Genomic DNA, 25,177 nt, shown 5'->3' on the forward strand with positions numbered 1-25,177 from the left:
TGGAGCTTGAGAGTATAAATCAATATCTGCTTTTATTATATCAAAAAGAGCAGTTTGAACATTCTGCTAAAAATCTCATTTTGTGTGTTTCTATTCGCCAAGCTCTGAAATACTTAATCGGGTGGAAATTGTGTAAAATAATGTGTATGCTTTCAGTTTTGCCAAATTCTAAAAGAATTTATTGGATATAAATTGATTTTAACAAACACTTAAAAAGTTTAAAACTATTTTATTGGGTATAACCAGAGTAAAATATTATCTCTAGTTTTGCCAAGCTCCAAAATATTTTGTATATAAATTGAGTAAAAGTCTTATATCTTTCTAGTTTTCCGAGCTCTAAATATGTTGTATAAATTAATTAATTTTGTATAATTGATTGTTTTTTGTTTTTGTTTTTGCCAAGCTCTAAACATTTTGTATAAATTGATTACAAGTTATGTATTTTTCTAGTTTTACCAAGTTCTAAAATATTTTCTGTGTAAATTGAGTAGAAATTATGCATGTTTCTAGTTTTGAGTAAAATATTTTATTTTTTTTAAAATACTTACGCAGTAAATCATGGACATCTGGCCAAGTCATAAGCCAAGCTCTGTAATATTTTATTAGGTATAAATTGGTTTTAAAAATTCATATATTTATAGTTTGTCCAAGCCCTAAAATCTTTTATATCGGGTTTAATTATAAATTGAATTTGTTTCAATTTATTTAAATTTTTTTTTAATTCTAAAATTATTTCTCGGGTATAAATTGATTTTAAAAAATGTTTTGCCCAGCAAAAGAGTATTTTATTGGGTATAAATTTAGTAAAATATTTTTTAAAAATCCTTATCTTGTAAATCATGGACATCTGGGCAAGTCAAGGTCTTTGTGAAACCTGTTGGAGTCAAAAAAAATAAAAATAAGCCAAGCTCTGAAATATTTTATTCGGTATAAATTGGTTTAAAAAAAAAAAATCATATTTATAGTTTGTCCAAGCTCTGTAATATTTTATTGGGTTACAATATTAATTGAATTTTCTTTTTTTCTTTTTTTTTCAAATTCTAAAATAATTTATCGGGTATAAATTGATTTAAAAAAACACTTTGTCCAGCTCAAGAGTATTTTATTGGGTATAAATTGAGTCAAATATTTTTTACAAATCCTTCTCCTGTAAATCATGGACATCTGGGCGAGTGATGTTCCTTGTGAAAGCTGTTGGAGTGGGAAAGGTTGTGAATGCTGGCAGCGGTCTGCAGTGACTCCTGCACGCTCAGGTTTGAGGACGGACCCCACAGGCTGCCGTAGTCATGGGAACGGGGCCGTGTTGTGCGGGGCGCGAGGGCCCATCCCAGCGGGTGGCATCCAGTAGAGCGACGTGAATTAATCAGAGGGAATAAATTACTACATGAAAGCGCCTGGATCCCCCGTCCGTGCATATTTGAGGCTGTGCTGCTCTCTGATTTCAACGCTCCAAACACATTCCTCATGATTCCATCTTGAAAATATGATTTCGCTCGGTGTCAATCAAAGCAGCCTTGTTTCTGGATAGGACTGTGAAACGACACAAGTCCTGTTCAGACCCCTCTGGTCATGAGTTTCATAAGCTCCGACAGCTGGAAACACACTCATAACTTGCTCTGATGTCTCAAGCGTTTATTGGTGTCTGTTATTGATGCTTGAGCTGGAAGCACAGTTATTATTTTAGTCACACTTTAAAGTCCAATTCTCCCTACTAACTCAGACTTTTGTTTCAATAAACTCCTAATTTGCTGATTATTAATAGTTAGCAAGGGGTGGATTAAGGGATCTAAAATATGATCATGCAGAATAAGATATTAATGTGTGCTTTATGAGTATTAATAAACAGCCCATATGCTAGAAATATGCATGCTGATAAACAACTGGTTAATAGTGAGAACTGGTGTCTAAACTAAGTTGTTGCCTTTATTTTTCTGTGATGGATCTTGTGACGGATGAAATCCAGCGGTTTGTTTGAATGTAGAAGATTTTTTAGCAGGGTTTGATTGAAAGCTTGTGTCTTGATTGATTGGGAATCTGAAGTACTAGTAAGATCAGTGATCAGGCCCTTGTGAAAGTTACTTTTAAATAGAGTAATAATTATGGAAATAATATGCTTTAAAAGAACATACTTAAGTGTGAACTGAGTGTTGTTTTCGGAAACTTTACTGCATCTTTTTTTCCGATTAAATTAAAATGTGTTATAGTTTAAATTGATATTAAATGCACTTTTAAGTAGAACTTAAGTACATCTTTTTATGTAATTTCAGAATTAGTTGTATTGTCTTTGAAATATGTTTCAAGTCGAATGTACTGAGAAGCATTTAACTAAAATCTAAGTTTATGTCATGTTTTAAGACTAGTTTATAAATATTGGATTAATTAGTTGTAAATATTTGTGAAGATAAAGTTGTAAATGTAAAGCTGAATAACACTCTACAGTTAAAATTTTAGTTTTGCCAAGCTCAAAAATATTTTATTGGGTATAATTCAATTCAGTTCAATTCAATTCAATTCAAGTTTATTTGTATAGCGCTTTTTACGATACAAATCATTGCAAAGCAACTTTACAGAAAATTAAGTTTCTACAATATTTAGTAGTAGCTTATCAGTGGTGATTGTCAGTTCATGTGCATATAGCAGAAATGTTCAGAAAAATCAATAAAAAGACGTAAACAAACAGACGATTAACACTATTAACAGCAATTATGCAATCAAACTTAGAGCAAAATGTGGTAGTTCTGTATGTTGTCTCTGGGTAAGCATCATCTGAGGTCCTCTGAGGGGCTGGCATCATCTCTTCTCAGGTGTCCTGGATCCAGACTGGAGCTTGTGTAAATCCTAGTTACCACGGGATGTAAATCCAGAAGAAACAGAGAAACAAATAGAGACATAATTTGCATAGCTGCTGTTCCAGCCAAGTAAAATTAATTAGTTTAACCCAAGCTAAAGAATAATAATGAGAAATAAACCGAGAAAAAAAAATTGCTTCTAGGTTTTGTATTTGTTTCTAGTTTTGCCAAACTTTAAAACATTTTATTTGGGATAAATTGTGTAAAAATAAATAAATAAATAATAATAATAATAATCTTTCTAGTTTTCCCAAGTTCTAAAATATTGAGTAAAAAATATATATGTTTCTAGTTTTTGCCAGGCTCCAATATTTCATTGGGTATAAATTGAAAAAAAAAAAAAAAAAAAAAATTATAAATCACGAACAACTGGGAAAGCCATTGACAACAGGAGGCCTTGTTTTCATTAATATTATACGTGACCCTGGAGCACAAAAGCAGTTTTAAGTCTCTGGGGTATATTTGTAGCAATAGCCAACAATACATTGTATGGGTTAAAATTATCAATTTTTCTTTAATGCCAAAAATCATTAGGATATTAAGTAAAGATCATGTTCCATAAAGATATTTTGTACATTTCCTACTGTAAATATATCAAAACCTAATTTTTGATTAGTAATATGCATTGCTAAGAACTTCATTTGAACAACTTTAAAGGTGATTTTCTCAATATTTAGATTTTTTTGCACCCTCAGATTCCAGATTTTCAAATAGTTGTATCTCAGACAAATATTGTCCTCCTAACAAACCATACATCAATGGAAAGATGATTTAGATTTCAGATAATGTATAAACCTCGATTGTAAAAATTTGACCCTTATGACTGTTTTTGTGCTCCATATTATCTGCAAGTACAGTTATTAAAAAAAATTAACTTAAGATTTGAAGTGTACTACAAGTGCACATTCATTGCAGTTAAGCACTTTTTTTTTTTTTCGTGAAGGTGTAAGTGGAAAGAGGAAGTTTTATGTTTATGATTGCACTTATGATATGCTGACCGTATGGATGGAGCGTGATAGCCTCATCCGAGTTCAGTGTTAAACTTTGCTGTTTCTCTGTGTTTTGAGGGTGAAAACACCCCCGTCCTTCTTCAGGCTCAAGCCTTTGATGTTGTAGCCATTAGTAAAGAGCCTCCAATGACACTTCCTCTCTCTCACACACACACACACACACACACACACACACACACACACACACACACACACACACACTCACTCCTGTTCCCAGAGGCATTACCACCAACAGTTCCCGTCTGCCTCACCTCAGCTCGTAGAGTCTCCGCTCTCTTTCATCTGTGGCTGCTGCGCTGTTGTGATGCTGTAATTATCATCATCGTAACTGCTGGCAACAGAGCTGTGAAGGAAAGGTGTGTGTATGATAAGTCCAAACAGCCAGGGGTCTTGTGATGCTTTGGGATGCTCCAGCGCATGAGATCACCACACTGTGTAATTATGACGTTCGAGCAATTTGGGATGTAAAGAAAATCAAGAATCGGTGGCAGGGGAACAAAATGAATGATGGGAAACAGTGTAAGCTTTATTGCTTTTCAGGATGCAAAATGCACCATTGCAAATAACCAATAAAGAGAAATTTGGTGACACTTTATTTGAAGCCGTTATGTATATAATGCACAATGCATTATATACATAATGCAAAGTTTTCATGAATAATTGTTAAAATGCATAAAATATTTGAAATATATTTAATGCATTATATAGAGGTCTAAAAATGAATGTATGAGTATTATGTATTCTAACTGTGGTTACTCGTGAGATCATGCAAAGCATTATAAGGCATAAGCAATGCATTAAAACTACTTTTATTTATGTATTATATATAAAGTGTTATGCTTCTCAAATATTTTCTTATTTTTAATGTTGCATAATATTTGAAACAACCTGATAAATTCATCAAACATCTCACCTTTGGGGATTTAAGGCAAGTGTTATTTGCAGTTATTTTAATTCAGTGTATTTTCTTCCGAAAAATCTCAAGAAAACAGATCTCGAGTTCGTAAACAAGAAGAAAATGTCACTTCAGGTCAAGAGATTTTGCTTCATTTTCAACCCACTGTAAATATAAAACCTCCTCAAAAAAACCTTGAGAAAAACCCCGTAGACTATTTCAATCATCACTTTTGAGACAAACATTTTTAACGCATGTCAGTGCGTAAGCAAATTTATTTTTTTCTGCATTTCCAAGTAATATTGAGTGTCGAGATGGGTTTTTTTGCTCAGGCGAGGTGTTTCCCTCGGGCACCGAGGCCCGTGTCAGAAATACCCGGCAAATTCAAAGCGTTTCATAAAGTGAAGTTTCATTTTGAGTAATCAAGTCTTCTTGACTTTATTGTGTAAGGTTTATCTTTAATGTCACACAAGTCTGATGTGCGAAGAGTGTTTCGTCTTTATTTACGCTCTGTTTGTTTTGTTGTTTTTATTTGGCTTCTCCATAAATGGTTTTGTCTGGTTTTAAAGTGAGTGTTTTAATGTGACTGCGTTTTTGAGATTTATTTCAATAATAAAGCGTGCTTGTGTCAGATTCCTCCAAACCGCAGGATAAACAATGGCGGAGTTGTTTTATAGCGCACGTCCCGTAGAAACACAGTGTTTTGGATAGAAATGGGACAGTTGTGGCTCTGTGTGTAGTTATTTGTCTTCATGTCGTCTGGTACACTGTAAACAAGACGGTTTCTCACAGTTATTGCTTCAGAGCGTCACGCTGCACTGAATAAGCTCTTCTTTGTTTGTTGGCACTTTATCAGTCATCTGGTTTTAGCAAGCCAAGTTTTATTCAATTATTTTGAAGAGCGCATAATTGAAGACATTATATCTTCATTTCTGTTGTATGAAGATGGACTTTATCACACACAGAACCAGATTTGTGCTATAAATTATTGTGCAATTATGTGTATAATTCCCTAATAATTCCCTATTAATACATTTAATTTAGGTGTGTGTGCGTGTGTACTTTAGTCATATATAAACATATACATCATTATAATTTTGTTAAATATTATTGTAATTTAAAATACCAGTTTTCTATTTTAATATACGTTAAAATATAATTTATTTCTGTGATGTGCAGCTGTATTTTCAGCATTATTACTCCAGTCTTCAGTGTCACATGATCTTCAGAAATCATTCTAATATGATGATTTATTATCAATATATATATATATTTTTTTTGGAACCTGTGATACTTTTTTTCAGGATTCTTTGATAAATAAAAAGTTAATTAAAAAAAAAATCTTATGACAATATAAGTGTTTACTATCACTTAACATAACACACACACACACACACAAAAAAATAATAATTTACTGACCCCAAGATTTTGAATGGTAGTGTATAGGATTATAGAAGTAGGAAATGTATACTTAACCATATTTTGGGGACAAATTTGTAACAAGAATTGAGCTAAACTTGACAAAACCTCCTTTTGTGGATGTTCTCATTCATAAAAACAGTATACAGTTAAATACAGTTGTTGTTTTTTATTGTAAAGATGTAAAACGTTTTCTGTTAGGGTGTGGGTTAGGGTTAGGTCATAGTGTTTATAAAAACAATAGAAGTCTATGTAATTTCCCTAGTTAGATGGTTGAATAAGCATGCGTGCGTGCGTGCGTATGCATGTGTGTGTGCGTGTGTGTGCGCGTGTGTGTGTGCTGTAGTCTACTCTGTAAACAAATGACAACCTATTGCATTGAAAACGTAAGCTGAACTGCTGAAGTGATAAATTCAATGCACTTTTTGCACTGTGCACTTGTGAATTCCAATTTCTGGTGACTTGCAAGAAATGGAGTAGAAATAAAATGAATGCAAACAATAATAACCAAGACTTCCTAATCTAGTTGTCTAAAAAAAAAAACTGTCGTTGATGAATTGCTTTGTTCCTCTTTTGTAATAAAAGCATGCGCTAGATGCATAAATGTAAATGGAGATAAATGATAATGACGCTGTTTGTGTTTTGGATTTTAGAGACTTTCCAAAAGTTGCAAGCAGGCACATATCGCTCTACAAGTCTGGCAAATAATAATAATATGCATGAGCAGTTATGAGATGTGTTCGTGTTGGGGGCCGGCGGCTGGGGGTGGAGTGTGTTTAAACGTGCCTCTGTTGTTATGTCTGCGTCTCCTTTGAAGTTCCTCAAACCTCTAACTAAGTGGCACTCATTTTCCCCATCTCACAGATCTGGCAGAATTATTTCCAGATTGCGGCGCGGAGCCACAGGGAGACGTGGTGTCAGGCGTAACGTAGCTCCAGCAGCATCACAATAAGCTCTTGTCTGATTTTAGTGTCTTCACGGATGCTTTAAGAGGCATCGAAATGAAATTGACCTTGATTCTAATGAACCCACGCACATTTACCCTCAAGACAACAGGAATAGATACACAACCTTTAAAGACCACTGTGGAAATTTTGCTTATCTCACTTTCACTCAGTCAGGAAATGGAGGTTTTTCTCAGTTACAGTAATCTGTATTATAATTAATACGTTTTAAATGAACTTTATATTCAGTTTTTATCTAAATGAAAACTTTTATTTCAGTTTAGGTAAAAATACAGTTTTGTTGCATCACTGTTTGAATGGCGTCAGTTTACTTCCTGTGTACTGTGATGTCCAAAATATCATGAGTTCATGATGAGTTTTTGATTTAAACCAGGAAATAAACAGTTTTAGGATGCATAAGCGTTTGGGTGTCTCTAGGTCTGTAGGTGGCTAATCGATTGCAAGTAAATTGCATGCTCTTCAGAGAATATGAGCGTCACCTTTAATTCCTGTAGCTGATAAAATACTAACAAAATATGAAATGAATGCTTATTTTTTTAGTTCGGCTTGTTTTGGTAAGAACATAATTTGGACCCTAGCACAGTAAAGCTAGAAGAACTTTCTTTTGTTTAGGGGTGTTCATGGGTGTTATGGTTTTTCTATCGGGTCGTTCTGAGTAGACGTCAGCTCACAACTCCTAAAAACACTTCCTCCAGGCATTATCATAGAGACCAAAGGTTCATCTGATTCAGCGTTCTTGACCACATCAATGGCAGCAACATAAAGCGTGTAAAATGATCGCGCCCCATTCAGACGCGTCAAACACATCAGTGCTCAAACAGGAGATTAAAGACGTAACACTCAAAGCGCTCGCTTCCAAAAGGTCCTCTAATTTCCGCTTCAAAAAAGCACTTAGATTTTTAAAGCAAAGAATACATTAGACGGGACAGCGTTTGAGACCCGAGGAGCCCACGGGTCGCCGTGTCCATCAGTGGTCAGTATTAAAGGACCAAACCCTCAGAACAAGTCATGCCTGCATTGTCATTCAAAGAAACGCCAGATAAAAGGAAAAAACCACATGCAAATAGATTTCGTGCTCTGATATATAATAGCCATGTTCGTCTGATGCGATATGAACACTGGACTCATGCTTGCAGTGAATTCATTTGGAAAATATTGTGTTGTTCATCAGGAACTAAACACTGGAATCCCCTCAGCAAGATTTATTTTGGTCTTTTCGAGATGCAAGAGTTTGCAAGACAAGTATGTTGGGAGAAATATAAGACAAGCTTTTCTTGTAGTGTTTTATCTCGGTGTAAGTGTACGTTAATGAAATCAATTCTTTAGTGGATGGAGATGTCCAGTGTTAAAGTTGTCAGTCGCTATGGTCATGTATGAGAAATAAACAGGTGCTTGGGGAAAAAATGGCACCTAAATGATCAAACAAGATACAGGATAACAATCATTATTACAATATCGAGAGCAATAATGACTGAATCAGGTGTAGCAAAGCTTCAGGAATATGATTTGACTGGCAAAAAGTGACGAGCACTTTAGTGACTTGCACAAGAATTACACTTTTTGTAATTCTTGTGTTAAGAGGTTCACTTAAAACAAAACATTGTTGCTGTTATTTAAAAAATGCACTAAACAGTAAATGTTTTTTTTTTTTTTTTTGCATGACTAAAAAATGTTTCAAGCATTGCAGAAAGTATTATTTCATAGATTGAAAACATATTGAACATTATGCAAGCTGACCATAGCAAATGCTGTTAGTCTTGAGTAATTAAATGAAGTCGTATACAGCATAGTCTGAAAAAAAAAGTTATCAGCCAGATGATTTATTTTTTGTGGCTTTAATCCCTGGGTTTGATTACAGGTGTTTAATGGGGAGCGCCCATTAAGGCTTTGCACATAAATGTGGCCACACGTGGCAAATCTGTCAGATTCTGTATGAAACGCAGTCTGAGAGTCTCTCACACATGTGCACAGATGAAAAGACGCTCATATGAAAGGCACAGCAGTCAGAAGTTTGGCCAAGAAATGCAGCTACTTCCAGCCATGCAACCGCTATGACGCATCGTGTCAAACAACATGCTGTTAGCATTAGCAAACTGGATTTCACATGAGTTATTGAAGGCCATTTGTAAACACAGACATGAAAGCAAACAAGCTCTTGTGCTGCTGGCCTTGATCATCAAAGGCGTATCGATCAAATGGCTCCTTCCCATTGATTCCTTCAGCAAATGTATTCAACATCTGACACGCTCGCACGCCGCTTTCAAGCATCAGACTTCAACTGACCAGCATCTTATTGTGTGTGTGTTTCTTGCAGTCCAACAAAGTGTCGGTGGTCCAGCAGGGGATGCATCCTCTGACGCCGCTGCTACCCTACGATCACTTCAACCCCAGTCCTCCACACATTCCCACAGACGTCAGCCAGAAACCAGGTAACACATGATCTAGAATCTCGCTGGATGAGCTGCATTCGAAGCAGTTAAATAGCTAATACACACACGTTGTTATTTTCTCTTGATTTTCAAACCATTGAGCTCCATATTATGCATATTACATTTACATTTAGTCATTTAGCAGACGCTTTTATCTAAAGTGACTTACAAATGAGGACAAATGGTAGCAATCAAAATCAACAAAAGAGCAATGATATGCAAGTGCTGTAACAAGTCTCAGTTGGTTTAACACAGTACACGTAGAAAGTTTTTTTTTTATTATATAATAAAAAGTTGAATAAAATGAATAAAAAGAAAAGAAAACGGATAGAATAGAATAGAAAAAAAAAGAGCAAGCTAGTGTTAGAGTCAGTCTTTTTAGCTTTTTTAAACTGTATAATAAATAAAAAGAATAAAAATAGATAGAATACAAAAAGAATAGAGAAGCTAGTATTAGTTTTTTTTTTAATAATAGAATTAAAATAGAGAGTGCTAGAGTTAGATGATCAAATAAAGATGGAAGAGATGTGTTTTTAGCTGATTCTTGAAGATGGTTAAGGAGTCAGCTGCTTTGTGCCTCTTTGGGATGGCCATTCAAATATTATTCAGAGATCATACAATCTTCATCAGTAGTCACATTAAAACACTTTTTAGGCTTAAAGGGGTCATATGAAGTTGCTAAAAAGAACATTATTTTGTGTAATGCAATGTGTTTATGCAGTTTAAGGTTAAAAAACACATTATTTTACATATAATGCACATTATTGTTGCTCCTCTATGCCCAGCCTTTCTGAAACGTGTTGATTTTTACAAAGCGAGTTGTGCTCTGATTGGCCAGCTATCCAGTGCATTGTGATTGGGTGAATACCTCAAGCGTGTGACAGAATTGTTATGCCCCTTACCATACTGTGGTGCTGTGTCCCAGTGCGACAAGACAAAACCAATAAAACCCATTACAAACGAGGCATTTTTTGCATCCAGTGGGGACATAATTACTGATTATAATGACTTATACCATCTTTTTATGCATTGCGTTGCGTATCGCATTTGTGATCGGAGAAACGACAAACAAGCGCTACTCTACACTGCTCAAAACTCGCGTTTAAATCATCAGTGGCAAATCCTTTAAATATGAAAACGTACTTACAGGCTGTGAGTCAGAAGCACCAGACTGTCCTTGCAAAGTTGGAATTGCCCCACTTTATAGAAACAGCCTTTGTGCACAGCCTTCCCAGGATCAAGAAACAGTTCTCCATAAAATGTGCTGCTCACATCTGAATATTTGGGTTGGACTGTTCAGGAACAGTGTTGAAAATACAATTTACGAAACACACAGTTTCTTTACAACATGGCGCCGGCGGCAACAACAATACTACAGTGAGAATCAAAGCTACTCCTTCTTTCTGTGTGTGAGCATTTGGGTGGTGTTATGCAAAACTTCCCACACGGTGACGTAGACATGGTGGAGTGTTTAAACGCGGCATTTTAGAAGGGCGTGGACAAGTCTTAACTTTTATAAAGAATATCTCTTTGGGTTTGGGACTTTAGTCTTTGCAACTTTAGGAATCTTATCTATGTACGAACAGCTTGTAACATTCCAAAGAGAAAGGAAAACTTGAAATCGCATCATATGACCCCTTTAATATGAAAGTGTGTGTAAAGTCATTTCTGAGAATAGTTTCTAAACACATTATAAATGTTAGAAATGCATTGCTGAAGCATGTTACAAAGACTGTGAACTATGTTGTACTTAATCGTGGAGTTAGGCTACGTCCACATGAGGCCAAAGCTTTCCCTATCCAATCTTTTTTTTCTCGTCTCAAGAAATAGCTGCGTCCACACGAAACCACAAAACAATGTAGCATACATGCCAGACCAGTATGTGGCGCTGTAATTCTGCCACAGAGATACACTAAAAATGGAAAAGAAGACTTGGACTATGCGCATAAACCTTGCGCTTGGTATACAAACGAACATGGAAAAAAAAAATAAAAAATCTATGTTAATGTTAGTAAATAAAAAGACAATCGTTCAGTGCTTGTTCATGTTTTTGTTGCTGTAACGTGACGTAGGGGCGAGACGTGGGCTGATGACGTCATCGTTTCAGAAAATATATAAACGGATTTGCTGTCCAGCCAAAACGCAAGGGTGGCGTTTTCAAATTTATCCACTCTGGAACCCGGTATCAAAAAATATCGGTTGCACTCTCCCAAAACGCCGGATCTGTGTAGAGGATTTATGCATATACAGCGAAACGCGTCTCCATGTGGACGGGGCCTTAGACCATTAAACAGTTTTCTGGGCGGGGCTAACACCATGACTCGATGATGCAATCGAGGGAATGAGCACAGCCCCTCCCCCAACAGCACTGCACAGATCAATCGGTGTGTGACATCAAAGTACAGTCAGAGCTATTAGAGAGCAGACAGCTCCTTATGCTTTCGAATTGCTCTTGTGGTACTTTGTTGTCACACACTGATGGTTCTGCGAGGAGCGAACACACCTAATAACTACAGCGCAGTGGTTTGCCCGCTCAATTGCAAGTTACTGTCATTGCCGTTCGTTACTACAGCCTACAGGTTGCTAGCTAGCTATGCCTTCGTCACGTAAATGCATAAAACCTGGTTGCAAATAATTTACAAAATAGCTCTGTCTCCTTATTTAAATAAGATGCTAGAGGAAGACCGTTGAGAGAGATGGCAGCTTTCCCCTGAGTGGGCGTGGTTTCAGCGCCGCCAGAGGACACGCCCCCAGCGTTTGAGAGCTGAGAATACTGCTTATTTAGTCGAGATTGTGTATGTGTTCACTGCTGTGTACACAACCAATATCTTCAAACAGCTGATTCAGTCAAGAATGAAGCAGGTGACTGTCTTTATGAAAGAGTCAGTGAATCATTGGCTCACTTGTCTCGATCAGCACTGTGTTGCTCAGAGACTCAGAGAAAGGTTCTGGCATTTGTGAAACTGAGCTAAAACAGACAATACTGTGTCTAAAATATAACAATACTAACTTCTTGTTTATTGAACTATTGTATCAAATCGATAATGTGCAAATATTTAGAAAAATTACAGCATTATATTATTTGATATAAAAATAAGAGGGATTTTCTTTGTGTGAGGAACAGACCTGCATTTGAGTCATTGTTCACAGATAATCTTCCCCTCCGCTGAAGCACTGAAGCTTACTTCTACTGTTATGGTGTTTTTTTTAGTCTTGACAGCTGTGCTCAACATGATGTGTTATTGTACAGCAAGAGCTCCTAAAAGAGTCCTCAGAAATATGTTTTGCGTTTTGTGAGTGATGGCAGTGTTCAGTTGTGGATGTGGATGATTCCTTTAATGCAGCAACTATAAACAGCCTACAGTTAATATACTATACAGTATACTTCATGTCATGTTTGATACACAAATTTCTAAGGCCTTGATCATCAAACTAAGCACTAAACATCTTACTGAGACATATTATTGGAGATATAGAGTGACGAATGATATTTATATCATTTTATGTAAGTGTCTGCTATAATGTTATAAAGATCTGAATAAAACTAACCTGTTTTTCTATTCTCACTGTCGTAATACTGAGCTATAAAAGCCTGATACACAAAAAAACAAAACAAAAAAACACCTAATCAAACCTATGCTCCTATTTCACATTCCTAGTTCACTGGAAACTTTCTTTAATGTCTTTCGGGAGGAGAGGATGAATTCACATGTTGTAAATCCCACAGCTCGGATTCAGTGCAAACTTGGCGGTGCCCATCACCCGTTTTAGATCAACTGACATGGTCATCATAAAGGTGTTTAAACTACCAAATACATTTACTTTCATGTATTTGAGAATCGGAATATCAGATATTTCATAATATAGTGAACACGTTAGTGAATAATTGTAATAAAAAAAGGAAAAACAAAATAAAAGCAATGCATGTGTCATACAGCGCTATTGTGGCGCTATTGTAGCCCCTCCCACCGATTCTACAGCACTGCCTGTTTAGCCCCACCCACCAATTCTACATCACTCTGTTTAGCCCCACCCACTGATTCTACAGCACTGCTTGTTTAGCCCCTCCCACTGATTCTACAGCACTGCCTGTTTAGCCCCACCCACCAATTCTACATCACTCTGTTTAGCCCCACCCACTGATTCTACAGCACTGCTTGTTTAGCCCCGCCCACTGATTCTACAGCACTGCCTGTTTAGCCCCACCCACCAATTCTACAGCACTGCCTGTTTAGCCCCACCCACCAATTCTTCATCACTCTGTTTAGCCCCACCCACTGATTCTACAGCACTGCCTGTTTTGCCCTGCCCACCAATTCTACATCACTCTGTTTAGTCCCGCCCACCGATTCTACATCGCTGCCTGTTTAGCCCCACCCACCAATTCTACATCACTCTGTTTAGCCCCTCCCACTGATTCTACAGCACTGCTTGTTTAGCCCCGCCCACTGACTCTACAGCACTGCCTGTTTAGCACCACCCACCAATTCTACATCGCTGCCTGTTTAGTAGGGTTGGGAACCGAGAACTGGTTTTTATTCAGAACCAGTTCTGTCCTTCGAAAAGAACCGGAACTGTGAGAAATTTCTAAGTTTCGGTTCCGAAATCGGTTCTGGTGTGACACGTGACCAAGCGCTGTGAGCAGCCTTCCGCCGGTGTTCTGACGATTTGGCGTTTCCTGTAAAGGATGTCACAAACCAAATAACAGAAACGCCACCCTGCCTCATTCATTACATTGATTCCAATGACGCGCCGTATCTTTAACTAACAAACACATGTTTCCCACGACTGTACGCGCACTCACGCCTTTGATAACTCTGCACATCGTTTTGTCTGACTGTACATGTACTGGCAGCGCGCAGCACCTGCTGCCACTCAATTACATTATATTTGCCCCATATTGTCATTAATATACACACTGACTTCAACTTGGACCACTAAATAAATACACTGCTATTGTTATGTAAGTATGAGGGTAGATTATTTAGTGTACAGGTCATTTCAAGAGTGATAAACAAAGTGATAGAAAATATTTAGTTTCATGCATTTTAAATGTTTAAAGATGTGGAAACCACTCATTGCATCACAGCATCTCCTGACTGCATTATTATTTGTAAAATAGGGGCTTTATGGAGTGTGTGTATACATGGTTATAAGTACAACACTTTATATTTCATTAATTTAGGGAAATGAACAAGTGTCTTAGTCCTCAAGGGGCTATTTGGCCAACCAGCTTATTCCTGCTTGAAAAGCAAAATGTTATTGATAGTGTAAAAAACATCAACTTTGAAGCACATGCTGATTGATGGACTAGCATTACTCAACATTACTTACTAACTTCCAGCAACACTACATTCAATCAAGGTAAAATAGTAAAAAACATAATAATATTTAATTTAAATGGAACCAGAATTGGAACCGGAAAAACAATACCCAACCCTACTTATGAAGATCCGTATATTGTATTATATGTTGAATTTTGTCATTGCCAACCTCTAAATTAAGTTGACAGTAAGTAATAAACAGTATTAAACATTGAGTAGTTGAGTATTGTGCATTTTTCCTTACCACTATTTTTTAAATAGTTGTTTAATGATTTTAATGGAACTGGAACCGGATCCGTTAGGCAGAACCGGAACCGGAAAATTTCTAATGATTCCCAACCCTACTGTTTAGCCCCGCCCACCAATTCTACATTGCTGCCTGTTTAGCCCCACCCACTTATTCACACATGTAACGTAAATAACAAGAGAGGTGAACACAGATCTAAGTAGAAACCAAACAATATGCTCTGAAGACAACAAGATGCTGTGCAGTGCCAAGCTGTGGAAAATCCTTCTGATCCTAACGTTAGGAACGAGTGAATGAACTTTATTTTTAATGAACATCCAGACCGCATCAGTAAGAACGTGGTCCTTTGTTCACGTCATTTTACCGCAGATTCGTTTCCAAATTCGTTCGCAATTTGATGTGGGATTTTCAGAAAGATTGAAACTAAACCACGATGCTGTGCAACTATATTAGATCCGACAGTAATGTCACAGCACAAGTGTGAGTTACCGCTTTTATTACATGCTCACTATTGCTTTGTCTATTAAACAGATCATTTGATATGAGCACTATATGCGTATTCAACCTAAATCACAGAAGAATCCGTTTATAGCCAGGCCTATTAAAAAAATATATGTTTTTTTGATGTAGAAATCTTGCTAACATTTTAAGTGGACCTCAGAGGACAGTACAAAATAAAAACGGAGGCAGTCCATGACCCCTTCAAGGCCTGTTTAAGGAGGTCGACTGTGGTCAGACACCTGTCCTCATGTCAGCTCACTTCATTGTGTGTGTAAGTCAGTCAACTGTGCCAGACTCAACCACCGTGACCCGACGCGCTCACATGACGATGTTGTCGCGGGTCTGAAATGTGTCATGACTGTACATCCAGGTGAAGTACATGGTGGAGCACGAACAGTGAACGTTTGAACCTCTGACACTTACTGTATGTGAAGGGTTTACGTTTTACTGTACTTTGTTTGATATCTTGATGGTGTTTTCTCTGCGCTTGCGGTCCAGTCATCTCAGGCATCGGTTTGATCGGTTTCACTTTCGCGCAGTGGATCGTGTCTTATATTGAAAGACTGTTTTAAAGGCAGCCTGTTTGCTGTTCATGTTTTCCATCAAGAATTGCTCATTTTACCTTCTGTCGGCTGCGCTGGGAATGTTCTGAAAATGAGTTATTATAAGAAATGTTAACTTGCATTCATGACCAATAACTGGGGTTCTGTGCTATTAGAGAGGATTCACACATTTCTGAATTAAAGGAGTTAAAATTAACATGCAAAGAAATGCATATACTGTATTTGTCAAGAGTTTGGAAACATTATGATTTATAAATGAAGTCTGAAGTATTATTACAATATATTTTAAAACCCTTTCTTATAATCAACACTTGCAATTGTCTCCCCCCCATTACTTTATATTTGCTTGTATGTTTTGAAGCTATATTTACGTTGTTTAATTCTTAACAATTAATTAATTATACATTAATGTAATTATTTTAAAAAGTAGCCTGCTTATATAATTTAATAAAAATGCACAAAAAACATGATGCATCGAATTGTATCGAATCGTTGACATGATAATCATTATCGAATTAAATCGTGAAACCAGTGCCGATTCACACCCCTTAATTACAGTAATTATCTAAGGCTGTGCTTAATTGTCTTAAAGTCAGGTTAAACCTGAAGTAATGACAGATCTACTGTGAGAAGCCATAAGAAGATCCAGTTATGACATTTTGATTAAAAATGATGTGCTTGTCAAGTACCGTGAAACATAGGCACGGATGAATCGTTCACAATAAGATCTATGTGATGCGTTTAGAAAACAGCTTTCGTCTTGAGGTTTTGGAGAGAAGCGTGAGCTGCAGGTTCTCAGGTAGAACCCACTGACTCGGTCACATTCCAGCAGGGCAGGTTTATTGAGGGTTCGCTTCACAAACAGGCCCAGAGCAAATGCAAATTACAGTCATCACGCAGCATTCTTCAGCAAACACAGGTTGCTCGGGGTCGCTCTTAACTACGGGGTCCTGCGGACAAATGACTTCCTGCAGAAAAGCACAGTGATGCTCATGCATTGTTTTCGCAATTATAAAATCACAGAAGATGGTTTTACTTGCAGACCACATGCAAATTCAGTCATAAAGCCATAGATTTACTTGAAGATATGAAGCTGTTGAGAAGAAAACCAGACGGCACTGCGATTAAATCAAGACTCCTGACCTCATCTGCGTCTCCTCTAGAGCTTTAGAAGACGTCTCAACACTGTCTTAAAGTGTGCTCAGATTTGCCAAAATGCCAATCGCAGGTCAGAGATCTCCACACTCCTACTGTATAACAGCTACTGACTCATCAAGCTGTTATTTCTATTTCTAATCATTTTGGAGAAACATCTGTTGATGCTTAAATTAATCATTACTGAAAGTGTCCTGAAGATATGAAAGAGAGTCTATAAGAGAGATTCTGCTGCTTCTGAATGCTCTTTACTGTGTTGTGTAACTAAAATCACTCAAGAGTAGGACTCTGCCATTTTTTTATGACTGGATTGAGCATCATCAGAAATCACATTTACAGTATAATGCATAGAATGGCACAGAATTTCCCTCAATGTATGAGAACATGAACACATGAACTTCATCAACACAGCTGCTCAGAGAGTCACTTCACCAGCATTTCACAATTTCCTTTGAGAAAAAGTACCATTGTATTCACACTAAAACTCCAGGCTCTTCACAGCAACCCACAGAAAATGCATTGCTGTTGTGCAGTAGACTGTACTTCTCAAAGTAGAAATGATAATGAAATAATTTAACATTTTAAGGAATCTCACGCAATTCTTCTTCCATGTTTTAAATTAAATGGTAAACCTTAATATAAATGGCAAAAATGAAAGAAATCATTACATTTTCTTTTGATTGCATTTTAAAATGTTAATTGTTAATGTTTTATATATTTATTTTATTACTACTGTTTTTGATAATAAATGTGTATTAAATCATAAATTCAGAAAAATTAAAAAAACAACAGAATTTGAAAATAATCTAATTAAATAAATAAAACATCATATGGCTCTACTTTTGTTAATAATAATAATAATAATAATTTGTTTAATTGTCATTGTTTTTTTAAATCAATTGATTAGACATGCTTATTGCAAATGAAATAAAATTAAACAATTAAAAATAAGGGGAAAGTGTATTTAGGCAAAAATAAAATGTAATTTGGGGAAATTACATTTTCATTAGGCTATGAAAATTTAGTTTTGTTTTATAATTTAAAACCAACTATTTTTTAATTATTAACAGATAATTAATATATATTATTTAGTTTAAATGAAATCTGTTTTTTTTTTTTTTCCTTTTTATTCATCAAAGAATCCTGATAAATTTATCACAGTTTCCAAACAAATAACATTGTTAATAAATCATATTAGAGTAATTTCTGAAGATCATGTGACACTAAAGACTGGAGTAATGATGCTGAAAATTCAGCATTGATCACAGGAATAAATTATATTTTAAAGTATATTAAAATAGAAAATCAGTATTTTAAATTGCAATAATATTTCACAATATTACCTTCTTTTTTTATCAAATAAATGCACCCTTGATGAGCAGAAGAGACGTCTTTAAATAACAAACAAACAAAAATCATACTAAAAATGACAAAAACAACTTTGACTTTCTAAAATAAAAATGCAAACAAGATATAAAAATAAAAACAGATTCAAAATATTAAGAAAGTTATGAGATAAGTAACAGCTGGGCTTCCTCTTGCTCTGTAAAATCAGTTTTGATATTGAAAGTCTTTCTGATCTCCCCTAAATAAATAAATGAATATTCAGAATAGTGGTGGCTTTCTTCATCATTTCTGTCTCCTCTCCGCTCAGCAGCAGAAAGTGCGGGACAAGACGCTGGGCTCTTTGTCTCCGGCGTCTGGCCGGGGTTCGAGGCTGGTGTAAAGGCAGGTTCCCAGCATGCTAATAACGGCCGTCCTCCTCTCGCTGTCTTCCAGGTGTTCACAGGCATCAGTCACAGGAAATCTCCGGTTTCTACTCGCTGCCTCAAGGCCAGATCACTCCGTCCATGAACTGGTAAGAGCCCCTTCAGCGTCCGTGAGTGCACACATCTCTCCTCGAGAGCATTACAAACCAGACTTTAAATGTGAAGAGTTCCAGGGTTTTCTGAGCCACTGTACATTTACACTCTTAAAAACAAAGGTGCTTAAAAGGTTCTTCGCAGCGATGCCATAGAAGAACCATTTTTGGTTCCACAAAGAACCGTTCGGTCAATCTCTTCTTATCTTTTTATAATCTGAAGAACCTTCTTTCGTCACAGAGAAGCTTTTGTGAAATGTAAAGGTTCTTCAGATGTTAAAGGTTCTTTATGGAACCATTTAGACAAAAAAGGTTATTCTATGACATCACTGTGAAGCATCTTTATTTTCAAGAGTGTATGTGTGTAGAAACTTAATGTAATAACTGTACTTGTTGTATTATTTAATATAATGGAATTGAATATTATATATAATTTAATATAATGGTCATAATGTAGTAATCTTCTCCAATCTTGAGCTCATATTGTAGTTTGCCAATGCATAATTGGTTATAGCATAATAAATTGAATAGTAATAAAGTGTAGAAACATATGATATATTCATAGTTTATAATCTTATGGCAGCACTTAATATACTGTATAAATGAAACAATGTTCAAATAAATGTAGGCTTCTTTGGCTACATTGTGAAAATTTTAGTTTAAGAAATTACTAATTTTGTGTTTTTTATTTTATTTTATTTTTTATGACCCGTGCCATCACTTTGTGTCGCTTGGTGTTCCAGTTTTAGTTTTGTTTCTTTAATTACAATTGGTTTTAAAGTCACTGATTTTATAATATAAGTCATGAATATTTAAGTATTCAGTAAGTAGTTTAAGATTAGATTAAGATTTAAAGGGATAGCATTTTTTTGTTATTTCATTAAAAAAGGTGATTATTAAATTTGACTGTTTTGGTTGCACTCATAATGTACGTCTCATATGAGTTTAACATTTTGTTTTTTCAAAATATTACTTTTTTTAATATCTTACAGTATGTGCCGTTATTATATTGCTCATAGCTGATATTAATCTCTCTGGTCTTGTGTGTGTGATAAATTGGCGAGCTGATTGGGAGAGAGACTCGGCTGATGTTGTGTGAGTGTCAGATTGATCTGACAGATGTTTTCATCGTGCAGTGTGTTGGAGGAGATGTATATTCTGTCGGTGTGTGTGTGGATCTGGTGACTGAAGCTGTGTGTTGATGGTGTCTTGTTCTCCGTTAACCTGACGTCTGTCAAGGCCTGAGAAAGCAAGCTGTCACCTCGCTCATTGTACTGCCGTAAAGTGAAGATTTGAAAAAATCGTGCTCGGTAACTGAACAGTGAAGCCCCGCCTTCTTTGATTTGATTGGTCACTTGAAACATTTGGACATTGACGAGCGCTGAAGCAGACCAATGGAACCAGAAACGTCAAACATTAAGAGTACAATCAATAAATACTTACGCCTAAATTTAAGATTTATGTTTTTAATTGCACATGAATTGTGTCTCCATTTGCTGAAAACGCATCTCTTTAAGATGAATCGATGTATTCCCCAATTCTAAGTCGTTTTGGATAAAAGCATCCTCTAAATGAATAAATGTGACTAATTCACTAAAAACAACTAAACTTAATCTGATTCATATCTGTTTATCGTACATAAATGAAACAGGTCAGATTTTTTAATATAAACTCTAATGTGTTTTAAATGCTCAATAACCAGGTTTATGTATTTATTATCAATAAATCCAGTTAGTTTCAATCCCATGCATTTAATGACTGAAGTATCACAATGAACAGATTGATTCTGATTTGAATAAATGCATTTTGAAAACCTGACGATTGAAATTAAATCAAACAGATGCAAATAGATTTGTTCGAGTGCCCGACATACAACAAAATAAAAGGTTGTTAAAACTGTTTTATCCAAATAGATGAAAATGTTCAATGCAATTCCAAAACATAAATCATAAATTTAAGCTGAAATATTTTTTGAGTGCATCATTTAATATATATATATTCCATTTTATTTATTTATTTATTTATTTATTTTTTGTGCATCAAGTTAAACTGAATTAAAATGAGAAATGTTGCAACTAGCCAAAGTGTATATGTGTATATATATATATATAGTTGTAATTTTAGTTTCAGTTTTAGTTAAGTATAGTTAAGGCCCTCCTTGATCAGAAAAGCACCAGAATTGTTTTCAGAGAGGTTTCCTGCCTCCATTGGTCAGACAACAGTTAGTCCTGCCCTGGACAGTGTTCAGTGTTTGGAGAGCAGTTGAGTCTTCAGTAAATCCACCTGTCAGACCGGCCGGGGCTCTAACTCTGTCCCCCGACCCGCAGGCCCAATCAGCCTGTCTATCCTCTGCCCTCCTGCGGCTTCAGACAGTCCTTCTCCTCCGGCCTCCAGAGCAGCTCCTCCTTCCCCAGGTACAGTACCAGACCTCAGCTGTGCTTCCCCTGACGCTTCAGCCGTATGTGTGTCGCCGCTGAGCTCACGTCCTGCTCCCGGTCATCATGACCCTAACTACTGCCAAACTGAGCCGCGCTTACAGGAACGCTCCGGATTCAGCTCTGCATCGCTCCGAGTCACACTGTATTCAGCTGAAACTTGTCCACTGAGCTTGCAAGCTGTGCATTATAGTGGTTTTACATGGTTGTGACTCGAGTGGAAATATGTGACCCTGGAGCACAAAACCAGTCTTAAGTGTCAATTTTTGTAAACTAAGATTTATGCATCATCTGAAAGCTGAATAAATAATCTCTCCATTGATGTATTGTTTTTTTTTAGGATAGGACAATATTTGTCTGAGATACAACTATTTGAAAATCTGGAATCTGAGGGTGCTAAAAAAAATAGAAATATTGAGAAAATCATAAATCATCAAAGTTCTTAGCAATGCATATTAATAATCAAAAATTAAGTTTTGATATATTTACAGTAGGAAATATACAAAATATCTTCATGGAACATGATCTTTACTTAATATCCTAATGATTTTTGGCATAAAAGAAAAATCAATAATTCTGACCCTTACAATGTATTGTTGGCTATTGCTACAAATATACCCCAGAGACTTAAGACTGATTTTGTGCTGCAGGGTCACATATTGGAAATAACTTTGCACACTAAGAGTAAGTTTAAGTGGTTCTGACGAACGATAAAAGATGAGCTCTTTTCACAAGACTGTGACGATGCATTTAACGGTCATCAGCATTGTAGTTTTTTATATTTTTATCTTTTAAAAAATGTATTAACATTTATGACACCATAATTTGTATTATATCACATTTGCATCAAATAACACAAAAATTCTAGTGGAGTTTTTCTTTTGATATTTGAGCAAATGGGAATGCAAAAAATATATATATTTGTGGTACTCTCCCATTCACCGCTCTTCAAGTTCACCCAACTATGACGACTTCCGCTGCTGAGACACACAGAGATGTGCAAAAGCTCCAGCCAATCAGAATCCATCCTGCTGTAAAGAGCTTGAGCTGTTGAGTTTCAGACAACAACACTGCAGCACGCCTGTAATGAACAATGTTACTGTGATGTTGGTGGTCATAGCTCTCATTTTTTATGTTAAAGCAATGTTTCTCCTTGATTTTCAACTGAGAGCTGAAACGAATGCTTTCAGCAGAGCTTGAACTGAATGAAGCTGGAACACTGTTTTAATTACAGTTACGAGAGATCATGCTGTACTGTGGATGCAGACACAGCTAACATGCATTAATATGCAGATACACATTATATTGGTAGATCTAGTAGTGGTTTGTAAACTGAGGAACTCTGCTGTTGTGCTGTGGTTCAGTTTTTAAACTGCTTGAAACACTGGTTAAACTCGTTTGTTCTTGAATTTCTTTCTTATTTAGTCATGAATGTGCATGCAAGGTTTTGACCCTGTAGGTGTGTTTTGGAAAGACGGTATGCATTTTGGTGACTGCAATTGTTTTGGAAGTTAAATCATGCACTTTGACATACAGAATAACAGCAAACATTCAGGTAACAAACAGAAAACTGTAGTTGGTAAAAACTGGATTTTATATGCTGCCATGCAAAAGTTTTAATGTTTTTGAAAGAAGTCTTTTATGCTCATAAAGGCTCCGTTTATGTGATCAAAAATATTAAATATTATTGCAATTCAAAGTAATGGTTTTCTATTTTAATATACTTTAAAATAGAATTTATTCTTGTGGTCAAAGCTGAATTTTCAGACTCCAGTCTTCAGTTAGAAATCTTTTCTAACAATGTAAGCCTTTACCATCACTTTTTATTAATATAATACATCCTTGCTGAATAAAAGTATTATTATAGTGTATATTGTTTCAAAAGATTTCTATTTTGAATAAATGCTGTTCTTTTTAATATTTTATTCATCATCGAAGTATCCTGATAATAAATCTGCATATAAGAATGAGTTCTGAAGACTGGAGTAATGATGCTGAAAATCATCTTTGATCACAGGAATAAATAAAATTTGAAAGTATAATAAAACAGAAGACCGTTATTTTAAATTGGAAAAATATTTTACAGTTTTTTTCTGTATTTTTGATCAAATAAATGCAGCCTTGATGAGCAGAAGAGACTTCTTTAAAAACATAACTATATAAAGTCAAGCTGCGAGAGAGCTTACATTCTTGCATGACTCTTTAGTGTTTTTGTGGCTTTTCCCATCAGACGTCAGCTGTGATCAAATCCTTCCTTTGTAACCCAAAACCCGAATTAGATGAACAAATCATGTTAATATGCTTACATGCAGTAATAAATCCAAGCTGTGGAGATGGTTTTATTCGGATGTCAATTGATCTTTGTTCAATTCTTCTCATGTCAAAGGCACAAATCCAAAACAGGGTCTGGATCTGCGAGTGTGTCGGGACGCTTGTCTTTTCCCATCAGGGTTGGCTGTTCAAATATGAGTCTGCTTTGAAATGACATTAGAGTTTTTACTGAATGCTTCAGGCGGCGTGCTTGTTCTCCCTCGTGCAGGACGAGGTTGTGTGTGTTTTGCAGTGTGTGCTTCGGCGGTGCAGACAGAGCGCCAGCTGCTGGTCACGTGATGCATTGACGCTTCGTTAGTTTTTTGTGTTTTCAACTGCTTACACACATTCTTTACTTGTCACACAGTTTCTGAAAGCTGTCGCTCAAACAGCAGAAGCACACACCAAATCTGCAAAACCATACGCTAATTCTCAGCCTTTGATTCAATGTTTTCAATTTCATAAAACACTCACACGACACACAATTCTCTGTGTAGCACACAAAAATCTATAACAGAACCAATCAAAACATCACACATTTTCAATCTTGACAAAAACTGATTCAAAACCAACACGTTTTTTTTTTTGCAAAGTCTTTTCTGGTGCATCATGTGTTTATCTGATGTGTTGGTCAGTTCCCTTTTAATACAGACAGAGCTCGAACATCTCATTGTGTGGGCTGAAATAACTGTGATGTCCGTGTGTGTGTGTGTGTGTGTGTGTAGGTTCTCTCATTCTCTGATGCTTCAGTCCGGCATGCACCCTACAGGCATCCCGCACCCCGCGATAGTGCCTCCCTCCGGCAAACAGGAGCACGACCAGTTCGACAGGAACATTTACACGTAAGTTCTCCTGCTTTCAATCAGTAGTGCACAGAACAGACCTGGGGCCTCATTTATAAAACGTTGAGAAAATCATCTTTAAAGTTGTTCAAATTAAGTTCTTAGCAATGCATATTACTAATCAAAAATTAAGTTTTGATATATTTACAGTAGGAAATATACAAAATATCTTCATGGAACATGATCTTTACTTAATATCCTAATGATTTTTGGCATAAAAGAAAAATGGATAATTTTGACCCATACAATGTATTTTTGTTTATTGCTACAAATATACCCCAGAGACTTAAGACTGCTTTTGTGCTGCAGGGTCATGTTTATAAAAACAGTCTTTGCATGGAAAAGTGCTTAGAGCCTCGTCAGGGTCTGAGC

General features: G+C 36.1%; 1 protein-coding gene across 10 annotated transcripts in view; it reads left to right on the forward strand.

Moving 5' to 3' along the window:
• LOC109067898 (lymphoid enhancer-binding factor 1-like) overlaps nt 1-25,177 on the forward strand; it is a 62,132-nt gene that overhangs the window by 17,949 nt on the left and 19,006 nt on the right. For 6 of the 10 annotated variants that reach the window (XM_042748344.1, XM_042748345.1, XM_042748348.1 and 3 more), the window contains exons 4-7: nt 9,453-9,567; nt 19,137-19,215; nt 21,546-21,632; nt 24,689-24,805. In XM_042748344.1, coding sequence (XP_042604278.1) covers nt 9,453-9,567; nt 19,137-19,215; nt 21,546-21,632; nt 24,689-24,805 — 398 coding nt within the window. The remainder of the gene's footprint in view (nt 1-9,452; nt 9,568-19,136; nt 19,216-21,545; nt 21,633-24,688; nt 24,806-25,177) is intronic. The other 4 variants (XM_042748346.1, XM_042748347.1, XM_042748352.1 and 1 more) reach the window with 1 other exon arrangement.

Source organism: Cyprinus carpio, chromosome B21 (genome assembly GCF_018340385.1).
Source record: "Cyprinus carpio isolate SPL01 chromosome B21, ASM1834038v1, whole genome shotgun sequence".
Lineage (NCBI taxonomy): Eukaryota > Metazoa > Chordata > Actinopteri > Cypriniformes > Cyprinidae > Cyprinus > Cyprinus carpio.